This window comes from Helicoverpa armigera, chromosome 31, assembly GCF_030705265.1.
Source record: "Helicoverpa armigera isolate CAAS_96S chromosome 31, ASM3070526v1, whole genome shotgun sequence".
Taxonomy (NCBI): domain Eukaryota; kingdom Metazoa; phylum Arthropoda; class Insecta; order Lepidoptera; family Noctuidae; genus Helicoverpa; species Helicoverpa armigera.
This window is the reverse complement of record NC_087150.1, coordinates 4,630,250-4,648,778: the sequence shown is the minus strand read 5'-3', so window position 1 is coordinate 4,648,778 and position 18,529 is coordinate 4,630,250. Positions and strand designations below refer to the sequence as shown.

The 18,529-nt window shown below is 37.8% G+C and overlaps 2 protein-coding genes across 2 annotated transcripts in view; one reads left to right on the top strand and one right to left on the bottom strand.

Annotated features, from left to right (window-relative positions):
- Positions 1 to 1,119: 1,119 nt before the first annotated feature.
- Positions 1,120 to 5,553, bottom strand: LOC126054400 (uncharacterized). The gene is made up of 5 exons (XM_064043162.1): positions 5,368 to 5,553; positions 3,854 to 3,968; positions 3,202 to 3,349; positions 2,728 to 2,842; positions 1,120 to 1,282 (listed from the first exon to the last, which is right to left on the bottom strand). The coding sequence occupies exons 1-5, from the start codon at positions 5,551 to 5,553 to the stop codon at positions 1,196 to 1,198; spliced, it is 651 nt and encodes a 216-aa protein (XP_063899232.1). The 3' UTR covers positions 1,120 to 1,195.
- A 2,755-nt stretch (positions 5,554 to 8,308) lies between these two features.
- Positions 8,309 to 18,529, top strand: part of LOC126053499 (titin) — an 18,746-nt gene continuing 8,525 nt past the window's right edge. The window contains exons 1-3 of the mRNA XM_064043160.1: positions 8,309 to 8,407; positions 11,327 to 11,478; positions 14,889 to 14,976. Of these exons, the coding sequence (XP_063899230.1) occupies positions 8,309 to 8,407; positions 11,327 to 11,478; positions 14,889 to 14,976 (339 nt within the window). The remainder of the gene's footprint in view (positions 8,408 to 11,326; positions 11,479 to 14,888; positions 14,977 to 18,529) is intronic.

Here is an 18,529-nt window from a genome sequence, read left to right as displayed (position 1 = left end):
GGATGTCATTTTCTGTGATTCATGCTTTTCTATACCTTCTTACTAATGCCACTATGCCACTAATATTATAAATGTGAATGTTTGTGAGAATGTATGGATGTATGTTTGTCATTCTTTCACGGAAAAACGGCCAGACCGATTTGGTTGTTTGGTATGTAGATAAGTGATACGCTAGATTAACACATAGGCTATTTTTTATCATCACACCATGTGAGCGGAAGCCAGTTTACACATAATAATATAACAAAGAGGAAACATTTTATGTTTGTTTGTACCCTAAAGGCTCCGACACTACTGAACCGATCTGAAAAATTCTTTCACTGTTGGAAAGCTACACTCTTCCCGAGTAACATAGGCACACATATATTTTATCCCGGTACGAGCAGTAGTTCCCACGGAACACGGGTGAAGCCGTCTTTCATAAACTAGGTGAATTGAATTTGTTTGTTTGAACGCTGATCCCAAGAACTAAACGTCCAATTTCAAAAAAATCTTTCAGTGTTAGGTAGCCAATGTATCGAGGAAGGTTTCAGGTTTATTTTATCCAGGCGCTCGGAGTAGTTCCCCTTAAATATAGGTGAAACCCCCTCGAAGAAGGTAGTTTACACATAATATTGATTGGTACGGGTTTCGAATCTTCAGAAATAAAACTGTTTTGAAGTGTTTTAAACCAATATTTATTTGAGCGACAATCAATTTGACATTTAATATACACGTACACATAATTTACAAAACATAATGAATTTTTATAAAAACACAACTTTTAATATCGATACACTTACTAAAATTATGAATTCAAGACCTACATGATCTGTGTAACCTTTTCCCAACTATGTTGGGGTCGGCTTCCAGTCTAACCGGGTGCAACTGAGTACCAGTGTGCCACAAGGAGCGACTGGTACAGGACCTCCTCAACCCAGATACCGGGGCAACACAATATTCCTTGGTAAGACTGGTTAGCAGACTTACTGGCTTCTGACTACCTGTAACGACTGCCAAAGATGTTCAATGAAAGCCAAACATACAGTTAAAAGTGCCCTTCGAAAAACAGTTATTGGGGACCCATCTCCTATATTTAAAACAATTTCAATTTGAAATTAACTCACCCCCTTACTGTAGCTAGTCAAAAAGTTAAAGAGTTATATAATTTAGTAAGTGAATCGATATATTTTATCTCTGAAAATATATAAGCTAACTAAATACATATAAAAACAAAGCATAAGGTAGTTATTATTATTGAAATTCCGTGGTTGAACGTGTCAAATGCTCCATCCGTTGGCGGCTGCAAAGAGAGGATTTTATTTTTATTTATTGGGGACAAAAAACAGTTACATGTTAAAATTTAAACTATGAGTTCCTAACAATATAAATAGGTGAACATATAACCCACAAATTAATGATCTATCTAAGAACTGTTAAGAGTACCCACTGCAAGCTTTTAGCTGTCGGTATGAAGATGAATAATAGCACGAACATTACAAAGATTAAGCTGGATTAAGAAGAAGTATTTAGCCGGTACCAGACCGACAAAAAACTTTGATTGAAATTTTCTAGCCACCAGGCCAACAGTCGGCTGACTGTTTGGTCCACAGTAGGCTTAGGGATTGTTCACACCAAACGTATTGTCCGCCGCTGACTGTGAGTATACTCACTGTCTGCCCCAGTGTGAACGTCGACTCAATCTGCAGTACGCGTACTCACCAAGCCGACAATAGGCTATAGCGTACGATGCGCTACATGTGTGAACAAAAGAATAGGCTCTTGTAGGTTCACACTAGATGCGTAGGCTGAGCGGCTGACTATTCTACACATAAAAGGGCTCAGTATTTGAAGTTGCTCGTAGTATTTTATAAACGATAAAACTAGCGTAATTTATTTTTTTTAAATCAGACGTCTTACTGATATTTCAATTAAATGATGCGCATTCAGAAAGTTGCTATTTGCGAAGCTCTAGAGGAAGACGAAAATAATAAAAAGAAGAGATTGTGGGTACATCCCTTAAGAGATGTTTTCTTGGTCAATTTCATACTTTATATTTCGAATATAGACTTTATCCAAATAAGTTCAAGAAATATTTTCGTATGACAGTAAAACATTCGATGAGTTACTATCTTTAATACGTTTAAGTTTATATAAAAGGGACACTAATTATCGACGTGCTGTACTGAGGCGCGGGGGTGCATACGCGGCGGAGCGGCGCTATTCGGCAACTGCGTCCGCGTAGCCAATCCTAGTCGAAAATAATCGGCCACTGAGAGTCAGCTACAACAGACGACGTAACAGCGTATAGTCGGTTCGGTGTGAACGATAATTTCAATATATATGGAAAAGCAATAAACTGCGTAACGCGCGCTCACAGTCAGCGGCCGACAATACGTTTGGTCTGAACGATGCCTTAGAGTACAAGCGAAAATAATGTTTTCTCTATTTGGGTTCAAAACAACTGAACCGATTTGAAAAATTCTTTCACTAGGTTGGAAACTAGTCCCCTATGACGCTGGTGAAACTATGAACACCAGTCTAACCAAGGGGTATTGGGTTGTAACTGGGTTGAGGAGGTCAGATAGGCAGTCGCTCCTTGTAAAGCATTAGACTGGAAGCCGACCCCAACATAGTCGGGAAAAGGCTCGGAGGATGATATTACAGGTGCTTTAAAAACGTAAATAGCAAGCTGCATGGTCCCAAACAGTGGGCTTTAAGAGTGATAAATATGAACATAATACTCACATTGCCAACTAATTTCTGTCTGACATTACAATTGATATCGTCCACGGATGTCCGGAACCTCTCCACATCCGACTTGCGAGTCGAGTCCGGTTCAAACTTCAAGTTGTTGGCTTTCCTTTTGAGGGTACATGAGAAAATAAAGAAAACGTTAAGTTTGCAGATGCCAAATAAAATAGGGAACAGGGAAAGCAGAAGATTCATTGTCATTGAACATTCTTGACAGTCGTTACGGGTAGTCAGAAGCCAGTAAGTCTGACACCAGTCTAACCAAGGGGTATCGGGTTGCCCGGGTAACTGGGTTGAGGAGGTCAGATATGCAGTCGCTTCTTGTAAAGCACGGGTACTCAGCTGAATCCGGTTAGACTGGAAGCCGACCCCAACATAGTTTGGGAAAAAGGCTCGGAGGATGATGATGAACAGTAACAGTTACAGTAAAGATAAAGGTATGATGAAGTATGATTATCTAAAACTTACCGGTAATTCTGCCTGACTACAGGTTTATCAGTATTGTCAGTTTCCTCTCGGCTATCAGGTTTATTGGTAGTGGTAGGTTCTTCAGTATGCTGTTCCACAGACGTTTCTGAAGCTACATCTTTCTCCTCAGAACTATCGCTTTTGTAATCTGAAAGTTTCACTAGTAGTTAATACAGACGACAGCAGACCAGGCTACCTGATTCTGTGAAACTTCCTCAATAGATTTTCAATCTTATCACAAGAGTTGAAGGTTGATGTTCGATTGGTTTTTGACAGATTTGGGTACGTTGATCTGTTGGCGTCTTTATGTATGTAAAATTGCCTCGTTGGTCCAGCTGTCTCAAGTGCGGCTGCTGAGCACGAGGACTCGGGTTCGATTCCCGAGTCGGGCCGAAATCGCTTTGTGGGTTTTAAAAGACTTTCACAAAGCAGCCCGGAGCCTGGACGTAAATGTCAGTCCTGCGCCTGATCTCTTCACGGTCGTGTCGGATTGCCGTCCCATCGGGCTATGACAGTGAAGGAATAGTGAGTGCACCTGTGTCCAAGCAAATGTGCGTACACTATAATATGACCTGCGCAGCTGGCTGATCTCCTTATATGAGAACAGCCGCCGTGGCCGACAATTGGCAAGGAGGACATCGTCAGTACCAACCTGCGGTATCCTTGTATATTTCAGCCAATTCCTTCTCTATTCTAGCTTCGTCTTCATCAGCGTTTAGACTGTCTGTCTTCTCAACATGTTTTACTTCTTTCTTGACAGTGGTGTGCTGAAAACATGTGCAAATTAAAAACGCATTATTGTGCAGTTCTTCATCTGCCTAGCCTTTTTCCAACTATGTTGGGGTCGGCCTCCAGCCTAACCGAATGGAGCTGAATATCAGTGTGCCATATGGCGCGACTGCCTATATATGATCTTCTCAAAGCACTTAGGGTGTATTCAGATGACACGCTCCGATCACGCACAGCACCCTTGCACGCTTTCTGCCCGCCTTAAACCACACGCCCCGCGCCCACATAAACTATGTGACTGGACTACTTCGTTGACTAAGCATAGTGGCTTCCAGGTATCACAACGCGTACGCGGGGAGGGTGCAGAGCGCGGGCAGTGCGAGTGCAGGGTAGGCGCGAGGCGGGCGCGGGGCGTGCGCGTGTAGACCTCGTTAAATGCAATTTGAGATCTACAATGTCCTACACATCGTTCTGATATCATACACTCTTCCTTCTTTGTAAAATCTATTCTTCTCTGGAATGAGTTACCTCTGGAGATCAGGATGGTAAATACCCGTCACACCTTCAAACTCAAAGTTCGTCACCACTATCTTGGGAAATTGGCAGAAACATAAATAGTCAGTTTCAAATTAACTTTCTTAATATGTTATTAGTATTGTTTGTAGTGTACATATTTATATAGTTATATATATACATATATATTATTATTAATTTATTTGTGTATTGTAATATATGTAGGTATATGTTTCACACTAGTTTTTCGGTTTTGTTTGCACCTACCAACGCTTTCTCTCCGCCACCCAAAGGTAGACTGGTAGAGAACGCCTAAGGCGTTAAGTCCGCCATTGTACTATTTGTGCAAGAAGTATTTTAAATAAAATAAATAAATAAAATAAATATAAGGCTCAAATTCTTATTTAACAAATTTCAATGCGAGTTGAACGCGGGTGGCGTGCGCTGGGCGTGCGCGTGTCGTGTGAAAGGCCCTAACGACTGCCAAAGATGTTCAAATCATCATCTGCGTAGTTTTTTCCCAACTATGTTAGGGTCGGCTGCCAGTCTAACCTTAGGCAGCTGAGTACCAGTGTGTTACATGGAGCGACTGCCTATCATAACTCCTCAACCCAGTTACTCGAATACGCATACTCCTTGCGTAAGACTGGTTTCTGAATATCGTAACGACTGCCAAAGATGTTCAAATTATCATATACCCAGCCTTTCCCCAACTATGTAGGGGTAGTCTTCCAGTCTTAACATATGCAACGGAGTATCAGTGCGCCACATGGAGCAACTTTCTATCTGAGAAATTATCTTTCTAACACTGAAAAGTTTTTTCTAATACATCTTGGAAAGACTGGTTACCAGACTTTTTGGCTTCTGACTACCCGTAACGACTGCCAAAGATGTTCAAACCCTACTGGTATAAAATATACTAACAGTGGCTTTCTTAGAATCCTTTTTATTTGATGAGGGTGGAGTGCTGGTGGTGATCTTCTTCTCATCATCTTCATCAGCCGAAGGTTCTTCCTCCAAACCCATTGGCAGTTCTGAAATGAATACCATTCCATCAGCTTTTATTACGGCAGGTAGAGTTTGGATGTCTGTTTGGTTCGGGCTGATCATGTTCGGGGGCCCGATTCTCCTAAGTTAATAATGTCAAAATCGAATAGAAATCGAATAGCAACATGATCGCAATAGCAGTTTTAACCATATCGGGCATTCTGCTACTAATAAAAGACCAATCGTATTCGATTGACATTTGATTGGTGTGCGATTGGTCTGCTAGTTTGGTGATTTTGGTCTATACGGTAGTTTGCTGTACAATCATTTTGCAATCGTAAATCATTTGCAGACAAAATGATTCATTATTGAATGACAGAGAAGGATAAAAACGTTTATTTCAAAGAAAAAATAGCGGAATGCCACATACGCTTCAATCGTAATCGAGTAGGGATTGGATCGCAGTCGAACGTGAATCGAATGGCGCTTAAGTAAAATTAGGAGAATCGGGCCCCTGGTCGGGCCAATCGCTTTGTGGGTTTTAGAAAGTTTCACAAAGCAGCCCGTAGTCGGGAAATTGGTGCTTGATACACCCGTGCATCGTGTCGCACGTTAATGTCGGTCGTGCTTGTGATCTCACTCCGGTGGTGTCGGATTGTCGTCCCATCGCGCTATGAGAGTGAAGGAATAGTGAGTGCACCGCAGTCCAAGCAAATGTGCCTGCACTATAATATGTCCTGTGCAGCTGGCTGATCTCCTTTTATGAGAACGGCCTTGGATGAAATTACTAAGTATAGATATGCTAGGTACCTTTTATAGGAGTCCCAATTTCAATGACCTCCTGTCCCATAGACTCGGTCAGTAGCTTTTTCGCAGGTTTTTCATAACTCTTACCAGAGACAACATAGAGTAGTGAAAATAACATAATTAATATAAGTAAACGCATTATATATTTCGTTTTTAATAATTTTCTGTTAATTTTAATATTGATGTATTTTGAAAATATTTCAAAGCCGACTAGATTTTGTTTGAATATAGCCATCTTGATTTGAATGGTTTTTTAATCGTTTGTAAACTTTTTTTAAGATTCAGACTAAAGTCTGAAATTACTTACCTTACCATGAGCAAGCGTTGACTAACGCTCAATTCATCTATGTATGAGACGAGGCTATATAATAAAAAGAAATGCAAAAAGAAAGTTTATAAGTCGGTTTTATTTTGACATAAATATGTATGTATAAGCTACATTACTACCAATTTTCATCACAATCTATTCTGTAGTAGTAGTTTTTTATTTACAGGTTTTCAGTGATACGAATAGTTGTCACTATCCATACAAGAGGAAAATTCTCATCAATACAAAGAATATAAGCCCAAATACGAGGTATTTTACATATTCAGTTGTCGAGTTCCCTCAACCCTCTCTGGTCTACATCATCAGGTCAGCTCCAAACCTTCACTGCTGAATAGTGCTTTCAGGCATACACCTGAGTGTCAAGTTTTTACCCTATGTATCCCTACAACTTTCGAAGCTTGCCCTCGATTTCTCAGGGTTTTCATCATCAGATCCTAACCTGATGACTATGGGACCAACTGGCAGCTATTCCGAGTCGAACAAAAAAAGAATCACGTAAATCGATCTATAAACCTCGGAGTAATCGATGTACATACATAGAAAAAAAAAAACAACGTACCGGCCGAATTGAGAACCTCCTCCTTTTTGGGAAGTCGGTTAAAAACCGATTACAAACACTTTATTCTAGTCACTGGTTAAATGTAGGTCTGGACCTAGATAACTGTAAAAAAATGGTGTCACATAAACCCTTGCCAAAGATTCGTTCAGTTAACTTTTAACTGTGGTTCTGAACGGTTCTACTTGGATTATTAAAGGTAAATAAAACAGTTGAACTATACTAATATAATAAAGAGAAAACATTTTTTTGTTTGTTTGTTTGTACTATAAAGGTTCAGAAGCTAGAGAACCGATTTGCAACATTCTTTCACTGTTGGAAAGCTACACTATTCTCGAGTAACATAGGTTATATTTTATCTGTGAACGGAAAGTATTTCCTTCGGGACGCGAAAGTGAATGAAACTGTTTGAAAATCGCTTATAAGTGATGAAAGTTGTTGACTTAATAACATTTTCAAAAAGAAAGTGAAAATTGGAAAGCGACAAGAGTTTAGCTCAATGCTCGTAGAGTGGCAAAACTATATTACCTCTAAAGATTATATTCTGTGTTTGTCAAGTAGTAACTAGTATGGTGTAGTATCTAAGTATATTATATACTAGCCGTTTTCCCGCGGTTTCACCCGCGTCCCGTGGGTGCTACTGCCCGCACCGGGATAAAATATAGCCTATGTTACTCGCAGATAATATAGCTTTCTGTGAAAGAATGATTAAAATCGGTCCAATAGTTCTTGAGTTTATCCATTACAAGTTTACAACCAAACAAACAAAGTTTTCCTCTTTATAATATTAGTATAGAAGATAAGTAGTATATATATTTAAGTTATAGAGTTCGTTTATTTGCTTGAACGCTCTGAAAGAATCTTTCATTGTTAGATAGCTTATTTATCAAGAGAGGATGTAAGTAGGCTACTTTATATCCGGGTGAGCGAAGAAGTTCCTACGAGATGCAGCATAGCAATCCGCGTCGCTGACAACATAAACGTCACTTTTTCAAAAAATAACTGTTTACCTACTATGAAAAACGCTTCCTTAAGTCTATTGCTAACCCTTTCTTTGCCAACAAGATAAAAAGTGTTAGCAATAGATTTAATGAAGCTTTAATATTAATGCATCTTTCTGAAACTGACGGTAGGTCTTTCAACAAAATTGAACACAGTTTCAAAAGCTTATCGTTTTTGTTCGCTAGATGGCGCTGGACGTTCGTTTATCCCGCGATGTGGATGAGCCGTGGGGCTTCCAACTCTTCGGCGGAGCTGATGAGGAGATGCCTCTGACTATTGAGAAGGTAACTTAGTCCACTTCATCATCATATACTTATTTATGCTCCATATGTGTAGCCCTGCTTACCTAAAGGCTATAGGTACAAAATTTTTGTATATAATGTATGTATGTTCGTTTTAAGGTATGTATCTATGGGCCATTGTTGCCTGATTGTAAAAGATTAAATAAAATAAATAAATTTGGGTAGGCACGTGACTAAAGGTAAATAATCTTGATAGACTTTTTATCAGTAGTATCTACCATTTTAAAGTAAAAACTAAACCCAAAACAAAAATGTGAAAGACTGCCAAGTTCGATAATATGGGAACGCTTCGCCTATAAAAGAAGTGAGATCTGAATAAGTACCAAGTTCCATACACATACCTCAGTTAAAAATAGTTACTTTTTAATGATGTTACTTGGCAAGTTTTCACACACCTTGTTATAAACCTACTAAACGCAATGAATCAAGTATTTAATTTTCTATTAAAACTTGCCAAGTAACATCATTAAAAAGTAACTATTTTTAACTGAGGTATGTGTATGGAACTTGGTACTTATTCAGATCTCACTTCTTTTATAGGCGAAGCGTTCCCATATTATCGAACTTGGCAGTCTTTCACATTTTTGTTTTGGGTGGGATTTCATTTATTTTTGTAAGGTTGTTTATTTTATTTTTTTCATATGACTAAGTTAGTTAAGGAAATGACTCATTTATACTATCTTTCAGATTGAAAGAAATGAACTAGATTTACCAACTGACTGACATGACATGTTATCATATATTATGTTCGTGGATCAAATTTACACATTCGATATTTTCGAAAGTGACTCACACTTGGCCGTTTTCTGATTTTTACTTTACTTTGACTAAATACAAACCTTTGTAACGAATTTCAGATCGGTACGACCATTCGAAGATATATTATATAAATATAGATAAATTTAGTTCGTTTTAGTTCCTTAGGGGTATAAAACACCTTCATTATTTTAAAACCGACTCACACTTGACCATTTTCAGATTTTTCCCTTTACCTTGACATAAAGACCTACCTCCATGCCAAATTTCAAGTCAATACGACCATTGGAAGTGGTCTAGGTTTTTGATGAGTGAGTCAGTCAGTCAGTCAGTGAGTGTATAGTAAAAATAGCGATTTTCTGACGTCAATATCTCAAGACCTACAATAGGTATATTAATGAAATTTTGTATTTTAGATAAGTGAGGGGGTCTCAACAGATACTTGAAATTTGATATGCGTAAATAAAATAGATTTTGAGTTATAGGGTGTTCGAATTTGGCCCGAAATGGTTCGTGTAATATAACCCACGGCCGGTGTGTCGCTTTTTTTGCTCGAACTTGGCGGACACACTGCCGTGTGTCTAGATTCCAGCTTTTCTGGTGAAGGTTCGTTGGAAGCTGTACACGATACAAATAATAATATTTTAGTAGTTGTTAGTACCTATACTCATTAGTATAAATAAAGGCTCGGGATATGATAAGTTGTTAGTAGGTATACTATACACCATTATAAAAAGGTGTTACAAATAGTACCTTTTCATATAAAATTCGTTTAACAAAGTCGGATATAATGACTTCGCCTACAGTGACACATCGCTTAGGTATTGTATTTTGTTAAAAATGCGTCAAAATAACAGACCGATCTGCATCGTACCTTCAAAAATAATCGGGAGAGTCATGAGATATCCCCCGACTTATTTTAATTCAGAGAAAAATGTACAAACATGCGTAGGTATTTATTGTATATTATTCATATTTTATCTCGCTCATGTTTTTGTCTAGTTAAATAAATATGAACACACTGACAAAACGAGGACATTTTTTATTTTCTACGAAATGCTTTGTTTGGCGTCCGCTTAGTACCTATGACGTTTTTGTAAAGCCCCTTCGATGTCATTATAAACGGATTCAACTGTATCTATATGTAAACTGTACATACTACATTGACCCAAAGTATGACAATGATTAAATTATACAACTCAGCTGTCACAATGACATTGAGTAGATACTTTTAATTAGATTTAAATATATCAATTGGCTGTCGATACGATCATTTGTTGGCATCTATCCCGGTGCCCTTGCTACGTGTTGTAATCTATTGAATTGGATAGTGACATAATTTATTATGTTATCTTATGTATGTTACAACAATTGCTTAAATAAAAGCATTGGTAATGATTTTGGAAAAAATCTAAATGTGTTTCTTCATGCCACTAACATTATATTTTGAGGATTCACAAAGGAAGATGTTCGGCCAGCTAGAGAAGTTTTATCTAGAATAACACACATGAAAATCCTAATATAACATAACTTTTCAACACGTAAAGCTCAACTTTTCCATGAGGCATTCACATTCACTTTTCTCCCAATTAGATAGTTGACAAAAAAATATTTAATTTATATTATTCCGTACTTACCCATAGGAAAAAAGGGGACCCTAATGATTATTTAGACTTCAGCGTCCGTCAGTCACCAAGCTGTATCTCATGAAACATGATGGTTATGTAGTTAGAATATTCATAGCAGATGTACCTAACAGCAGACATAAACAAATGTGGAGTTTGTTCCACCACTTCTTCTTCCTAGCAAAAACACATAGGAAGTGGTGAACGGTGGGCATATTGGGGGCTGTCTTTTCTCAATTTCTGACGTTCGAAAAGTGCTGTTTTGCAGCCAAGTTTGAAGACGCGACTTTTGATTTTGATTTTTAAATCCTAAAAACTAGAAATAAAATTAATTCAATTTTATGAGGCATAATACCTACAACAAACTTGACTTAGACACTTTTATAAATACTGGTATGTATGAAAGCCTTCGTACTTGGCCTTTTGTTCAGTAACTATTTAAAAAGACATATTCTATTCATAACTATTACCGACTACTCACCACCCTCTCTAATTCCTCTCCCCTTACCTACAATTACAGATAGAACCCGACTCCCCAGCGAAGCGAGCTGGTCTGCTGAACGGAGATACTATCCTGACCATCAATGGAGAGGAAGCTATAGATATGTCTCTCGCAGCAGCCAGCCGAAGAGTTGAGGGGGCCGGTCATAGCCTCACTGTTGGCGTGGTGCGGTAAGTATCGGCCTAGCCTTTTGCTTATTCTGTGAAAATGGTTTTAAAAAATGGTCAGAGATTTCAGTCGTGTCTCGTTGGAACTGCTAAACGTAAGGGGATAAATATAGCCTTTTGGCTATTTAATCTATACTAATGTTATAAAGCTGAAGAGTTTGTTTGTTTCTTTGAACTCGCTAATCTCAGGAACTACTAGTCCGATTTGAAAATTTCTTTCAGTGTTAGATAGCCCATTTATCGAGGAAGGCTATAGGCTACTTTTTATCCCGGTACGGGAAGTTGTTCCCACGGGATGCGGGTGAAACCGCTGGCAGAAGCTAGTTCTAAAGAAAGTTTCCCTCAATAAATGGGCGATCAAGAAGATCTTGCCTGAAGCGCGTTCAAACTAACTCATCATCCTCCGAGCCTTTTCCCAACTATGTTGGAGTCGGCTTCCAGTCTAACCGCATGCAGCTGAGTACCAGTGTGCCACAAGGAGCGACTGCCTATCCTATCTGACCTCCTCAACCCAGTTACTCGGGCTTCTAAGTATGTATATACCTCATGGTAGAACTAGTTGTCAGATTTCTGGCTTCTGTATACTCGTAACTTCTCGCAAAGATGTTCAAATTACAGTCGGGACTTACAGTTTATCGTGCTTTCCGAAACATGGCCATTGGTGTCCTACTTAGATAACCTATAGAAGTACGTTTATTTATGTTAAAAGAAACAATTGTTGTGTCACCATAAGATTGCTATGCACCTCAGATTCTTAGCTATTTATAAATATTGAGGGATAGACGTAGAAATAAACAGTTTTAGCATCTAATCAATTTGACTGCCTTGTACAATTCAAATGTAAAAATAGGGAAAAGTCCGAAAAACGTAATCCAAAGTATTCGACAAAATCCGAATTATTACAGCCTTTTTATCGTCCCACTGCTGGGCTGCGGCCTCCTCTCACACGGAGAAGGATTGAGCATTAATTATATTATTTACTTATCACTGCATATAAATGTATACAACTATTTAAAACTGAAAACTTTCTTCTTTTGTTTGAAGGCGCAAATCTCCGGTACTATGTATTTGTTCGATTTGATAAATTATTTCAGTGTTAGATAACCCATGTATTTACTAGCCCAGCTTTAGCCTTTATAGGCTACTAGCTTCGCCCGCGTAGAGTTCGGTTATATCGCGTTTCAAAAAGAATTCTTCAAAAGTCCGGGATAAAAACTATCCTATGTTCTTTCTCAAGTTTAACTCTATCTCTGTACCAAATTTTATTAAAATCAGTTCAGTGGTTTAGACGTGAAAGCAGAGTTAGCAGTTAACAGACAGACAGACAGACAGAGTTATTTTCGCATTTATAATATTAGTAGGGATATTTTATCCGACTGCGCTAAGTAAAGAACAAGCAAAGCCTGTTGAAGCTAGTATAAATAATTTGATAATATCTTTGTATTAAAAAAAATATATCCAAAGAAATTGTTTTATATTTTTTCCGAACTTGGCTCTACTCTACCGGACAAAAACCGTGCCAATTCTAATTAAACATCGTATTGACAGATACACAATTAGCCATAGATAAATCAAGCTAAAAATAGCCTATTTGTCCTTTTTCAAGATTCAATCAGCATATAAACTAATTCCTAAACTGAATTCGGTTTTTGTTTTTTCATTTGACAGTGGGGTACGGCGCGAAAATTACCGTTTTTTTTATTTTATTTTTGGTTATCGGTTTTTTTTCTAATTGGTGTTTTGTAGAAAGAGGGTTAAAATGAAGTTTTATTTGCGTTATTTGAACCAGTGAGTTTTTATTTTTTTGTTATTTTGGTTAGAAATGTGTTTTGAAATTCATCCATCCTCCGAGCCTTTTTGCCAACTATGTTGGGGTCGGCTTCCAGTCTAACCGGATGTAGCTGAGTACCAGTGCATTAAAATTGTGTTTTTTAAAAAAGGGTGATTTTGATAGAGTGGTTTGTATGTGAAAACGGTGAAATATGATATTAAGAATTAATCAAGAGTGTCCCAGTTTATTCTTATAACGATATTATTTATATTAAACCTACCTCAACATCATCATCATCTGTCCAGCCTTCTCCCAACTATGTTGGGGTCGGCTTCTAATCTAACTGGATGCAGCTGAGTACCAGTGTTTTCACAAGGAGCGACTACCTAGCTGACCTCCTCAACCCAGTTTCCCGAACCTATCTTAATCTATCTCAATATGACTGTATATTTTTGAAGTATTTCTGTATAAATAGTATAACGGCCAAATGCGTGTCCATACTAATCTATACTAATATTATATAGAGGAAAACTTTGTTTGTTTGGTTGTATTGGATAAACTCAAAAACTACTGGACCGATTTTAAATATTCTTTCACCATTAGAAAGCTATATTATCTGCGAATAACATAGGCTATATTTTATCCCGGTGCGGGCAGTAGCTCCCACGGGACGCGGGTGAAACCGCGGGAAAACGGCTAGTAATACCTATAAAGAGGATTTTTTTGTTTGTGCTATAAAGGCTCCGACAATACTGAACTGATTTGAATAATTCTTTCACTGTTGGAACGCTACACTCTTCCCGAGTAACATAGGCTATATTTTATCCCGGTGCGGGCAGTAGTTCCCACGGGACGCGGGTGAAACCGCGTTAAAACTAGTTACGTATACAAATATAAATATAGATTAATTTTCAAAGACATAAGACAATAATAATATTAAACCCTAGGTTATCTATTAATAGATTTATCGAAAGACAAGACTATTATAATTAGTGTCTTCATAACTGTGAGCTTGCAACGATCTGTCAAGCGGCCATTTTGAAAATTATTTTTTATTGTTTTTCGTATTTTTTTTTATTTAAAAATGAGTGGAGAGTGTGCTAGTGATGTTTCTCTGTTATCCGTTATTATATCAAAATATTATAGAAGGGATTTCTATAATGATGTTAGTAATTTTTTTTTTCAGAATTTTTAAAATTAATTTGCTAGGTATTCTTGTCACCTATTATTGTTCATGTATTTGAACAAAATTGAGTGACGATTAATTAATGACTTCACTATTTACTATAAAGCTTTCCTCTTCATTAATTATTGAATGTTTCCAAAGATAAGAAAATACTAAATGCATTTACGAATTACGTATTTTATTTTAATTACGTAGGTATACGTCTAAGCCACTGAACTGATTTTTATAAAATTTGATACGGAGGTAGAGTTGACCTTGAGAAAATACATAGGATAGTTTTTATCCCGGACTTTTGAAGAATTCTCTTGGAAACGCGATATAACCGAACTCTACGCGGGCGAAGCCGCGGGCTTATATTAGCGAAGCTAGTATTTTTATAAATCTATAAGCTCACTTAGCTCATAAAAAGTATTTTTTTTAAATCTTCCTAAATATAGTATAATTTCTTTGTTCCAGCGGTCTCTACGACCCGGTTCTGCACGATTTCGAGCCGATTTACGACTACGAACCGGACGATTCCGGCCGACAATCGGAACCCACTGAGGTAGTATTCGAAATTCAGAAGTTTGTCGAACCGTCTGACATCGGCAGTCGACTGTTAGAACTCGGTGATTCCCCAAACCAACTGTCAGAATCACGATCCTTAACCGCCTCTCCTTATGTGACACCTACGAAACCTTACCGTCCATTTTCTACTGAACCTATAGTTGAAATTCCACCCTTAGAAGACCCTATAATTCTTAATCCTAATTATCGTGATCAGTTCGGTAAAAGTCCTATTGATAATGACCCGGATTATTTGCTAAGTCCTTTTAATAGAGATGCGTTGGGACCCAATAGGTATAAGCTACCTATTTCTGAGCAATATGATCCAGATGGGACAAGGTTCAAGCAGAGTACTGAAGTCGTTGAGAAACTACTTAAATATGAAAAGCATGTTAAAAGTCTTAGTAAAGATTTGGAGGTAGTTGATGTTACAAAAGAGACTAAAGTATGTGATACTGCTGTTGAAAGAAAAGCTTCTATGTCCAAAGATGTGAGTTTCAAGGAAAGTTTGATTGAAGATGTAAAATCTGAGAAGAAAGGTGTTAGAATTAGTGAGGAAAGTGTAAGAAGGGAAAGTAAATCTTTTGAAAAGAAGGAAATGTTTAAAGAGGAGATTGAAGAAGAATCTATTAGAGAGGAATTGCAGTACATTGAAAAGATGAGGCAAGAGATTGACTTGGAGAAGATTGAGGAAACTGCTATGTCTGTTGTTGATGATAGCATTGAGAGAGCGGTTTCTGTAGCCGAGGAAATTAAAAAAGAGATAGATGAAGAATTAAGTACATCAGAACAGCGAGAGAAATCTGAAATTAAATACGAGACACGAGAAGAATCTTCTGAAATTATAGACAAGACTGAGAGTAAACAAGAAACTAAGGAATACGCTGAAAGAAAAATGAGTAGAGAAGAGAGAACTGAAACTCAAGACGCGACACAAAGGATAGCAAGAAAAGATGTTCAGCAAACTGAGAGTTCTGAACAATATGAAACTGAACACGGCAAATCGGATGTACATAGAAAATCTATTGTAACAGAAGAATATAAACAAGAGTATTTAGAAGAACCGAGACAAGCATTTTCTCGAGAAGGCTCTGAAAGTAGATCAGAAGCTAAACTCAAGTTTAAGAAAGCTGCTAAAACAGTAGCTTCTAGCGTTAAAGGAGAGAAAACTTCCGCTGAGCAAAGAGCTTACACCATTGGCTTACAAACGATACCTAATATTAGAGGTACTGTACACTCTTCGTATCACTATGATCTGCTATTAAGAACCTTCTTCATACACCTGACAGATGTTATGGTAGCTTTATCTAGATTCCTACTAACTCAACCTGTTTTCAACCAATTGGAACAATCGGTGACTGAAACGCGATATGAGACTGGAGAAAGAGATACACAAGTAAGAAAGAGTTCTCGTGTTGTTGAAAAAGAAGTAATGAAAGCGCAGGAAGCTAAAAAAGTCGTTGAAACCAAACAAACAAGGCAATTAATAACACCTGTACCAGTAGAAAAGAAAGAGGTAAAAGCAGTTTCACAAAAGATCGAAAAAGATGTAAAGATTCAAGAGCAAAAGATTGAAAAGAAAGAAATAATAAAACCAGTGCCTGTGAAAGCTGAGCAAGTACAAGTGCAACAAGAGCAAAAGATTGAACAAGAAATGATGGTATCAGAAAAGAAATCTGGAGCTGAAATGGCTCAACGTTCAGAAAAGAAACTTACTAAAGAGATGACGCAGAAACTAGGGGCTGTTATATCTGAATTCCAGACTATAGCAGTAGAAGACGCTAAAGAACAGATGCTGATGAAGAGTCGAAGATCCAGAAGTAGGAGTCAGATTGAAGAAGAAGTAGCAAAAGAAAGCGATCCTTTAGAATGGTTATCTAAAGTTGATAGTAGGAGAACTTCGCAGGAAAAAACTGAAATGAGCAAACAGGAATTCAGTTCAGAGAAGATAGAAAAGAAGAGCTTCGTTGAAACTAAACAAGAAATTGTACATAAGAAGCCTAAACCACCTAAGCAAACATACATAGCTATTGTAGAATCTCATGTTTACACAAACAAAGACGCCATATTTGAAGAACATGTGACCGACATCTCTGAAACATCATCAGTACAGAGCGCTGAAGAAATAAACACAGCTTTCGAAGCAGTAGAAACTGTAAGCGCTGAAAATGTAGCGATCGAAAGCGCTGTCCGACAACTCGAAACAGCTAAGATTGTTGAAGAAACACACAAGCTGGACAAAGTTGTCGCTAAAAGCGCTGCAGTTGTACAAAAGCATGAAGAAGTTATACATGACACTAAAGAATTAGTTCAAGAAGAAGTTAAGAAGGAAACTGCTGTACAAAAAACTGACATACAAGAGGTTATCGTTCAGGAAACAAAAGAAATCGTAGAGCCTGTTGTAGAAATTAAAGAAAGTAAAGTAGAAAAGGTTGAAAAGGTAGCTATTGATATTAATAAATCTCTTGCTATAGCGGAATCCACTGAGGTAAGCATGTTAGAATCTGCAGTAGAGTTAAAGGAAGAAGTGAAAGAGAAAGTTGAGAAAGTAGCCATTGATGTTAATGAGTCTCTTGCCATCGCAGAATCAGCTGAAGTGACTACGTTAGAATCTAAAGCTGAATTCAAAGATGTAGAAGTGAAAGCGGAAACAGTTGCTATCATTGAAGAAGAGAAGATAGAAGAGAAGGTTATTGAAACCAAACCTGAGGTTCTAGAAGCACCTAAACCAGTAGAAGTTGTAGAAATAACTGAAACGATTAAACTAAAACCTAAAGATACAAAGACGGTACACGATGAATCTGCTGAACTTAAGATAGTTAAAATAGTTCCAGTAGACAGCGTTCTATCACCTGAAATAATTGAAGTTGAGGATATTTCAGAGTTGATATCCAAATCTGTTATAAGCCAAGTAGCTGTTGGAGATCAGATATCTATAGACGCATCTAAAGAAGTGAGTGCAACATCTTCTATAACTGAAACCAGTTCAAAATCTGGAAAGAAAGAGTCAGCAGATGTGTCTTCAGCAATCAGTCAAGTTTCTTCCCAAAGCGAGGCATCAGCCGTCAGCAAGGAATTATCAGTATCACAAAAACTTGAATCTACAAGCCAAAGTTCCGAAACTCAAGAAGCATCATTCACAGCAAAATCTGTAGATAGAAAACTATCTTTACGTACAGATCTGGATAGACAGACGTCAGTACAAAGTCCTCCAAGTAGCATAGATACCCCCACTCCTTCTACCGTTCCCCCGACTCCGGTAACCGATGAGTATGTGTTCAAACTATCCTTACCTTTACCTAAAAGCAGGAGTGCGACTCCGGTCCCGAGAGATAGTACTCCAACTCCTGAGGATGAAGACCCGAATATAGTTAAAAAGAAACTTATACCTCATATAGAAACTACTATTGAAAGAGTAGTATATGACCCACCTTTACCTACCCCAACAACCGATCCAAAGTCACCGGTATTTACAAAACCAGTGCTAAACGGGGGTGGTGTTAAACCAGTGTATTCGAAACCGGGTCTAAAAGGTGGTGCTATTAGACCGG

What these genes read in the sequence shown, in the direction of transcription:
- LOC126054400 (XM_064043162.1), bottom strand. Translation starts at nt 5,553, where the DNA reads ATGATCAGCCCGAACCAAACAGACATCCAAACTCTACCTGCCGTAATA. An exon ending in AGGATTCTAAGAAAGCCACT is followed by an intron (nt 3,969 to 5,367) that starts GTTAGTATATTT and finishes ACATGTTTTCAG; the next exon opens with CACACCACTGTCAAGAAAGA. An exon ending in GTAGTCAGGCAGAATTACCG is followed by an intron (nt 2,843 to 3,201) that starts GTAAGTTTTAGA and finishes TACCCTCAAAAG; the next exon opens with GAAAGCCAACAACTTGAAGT.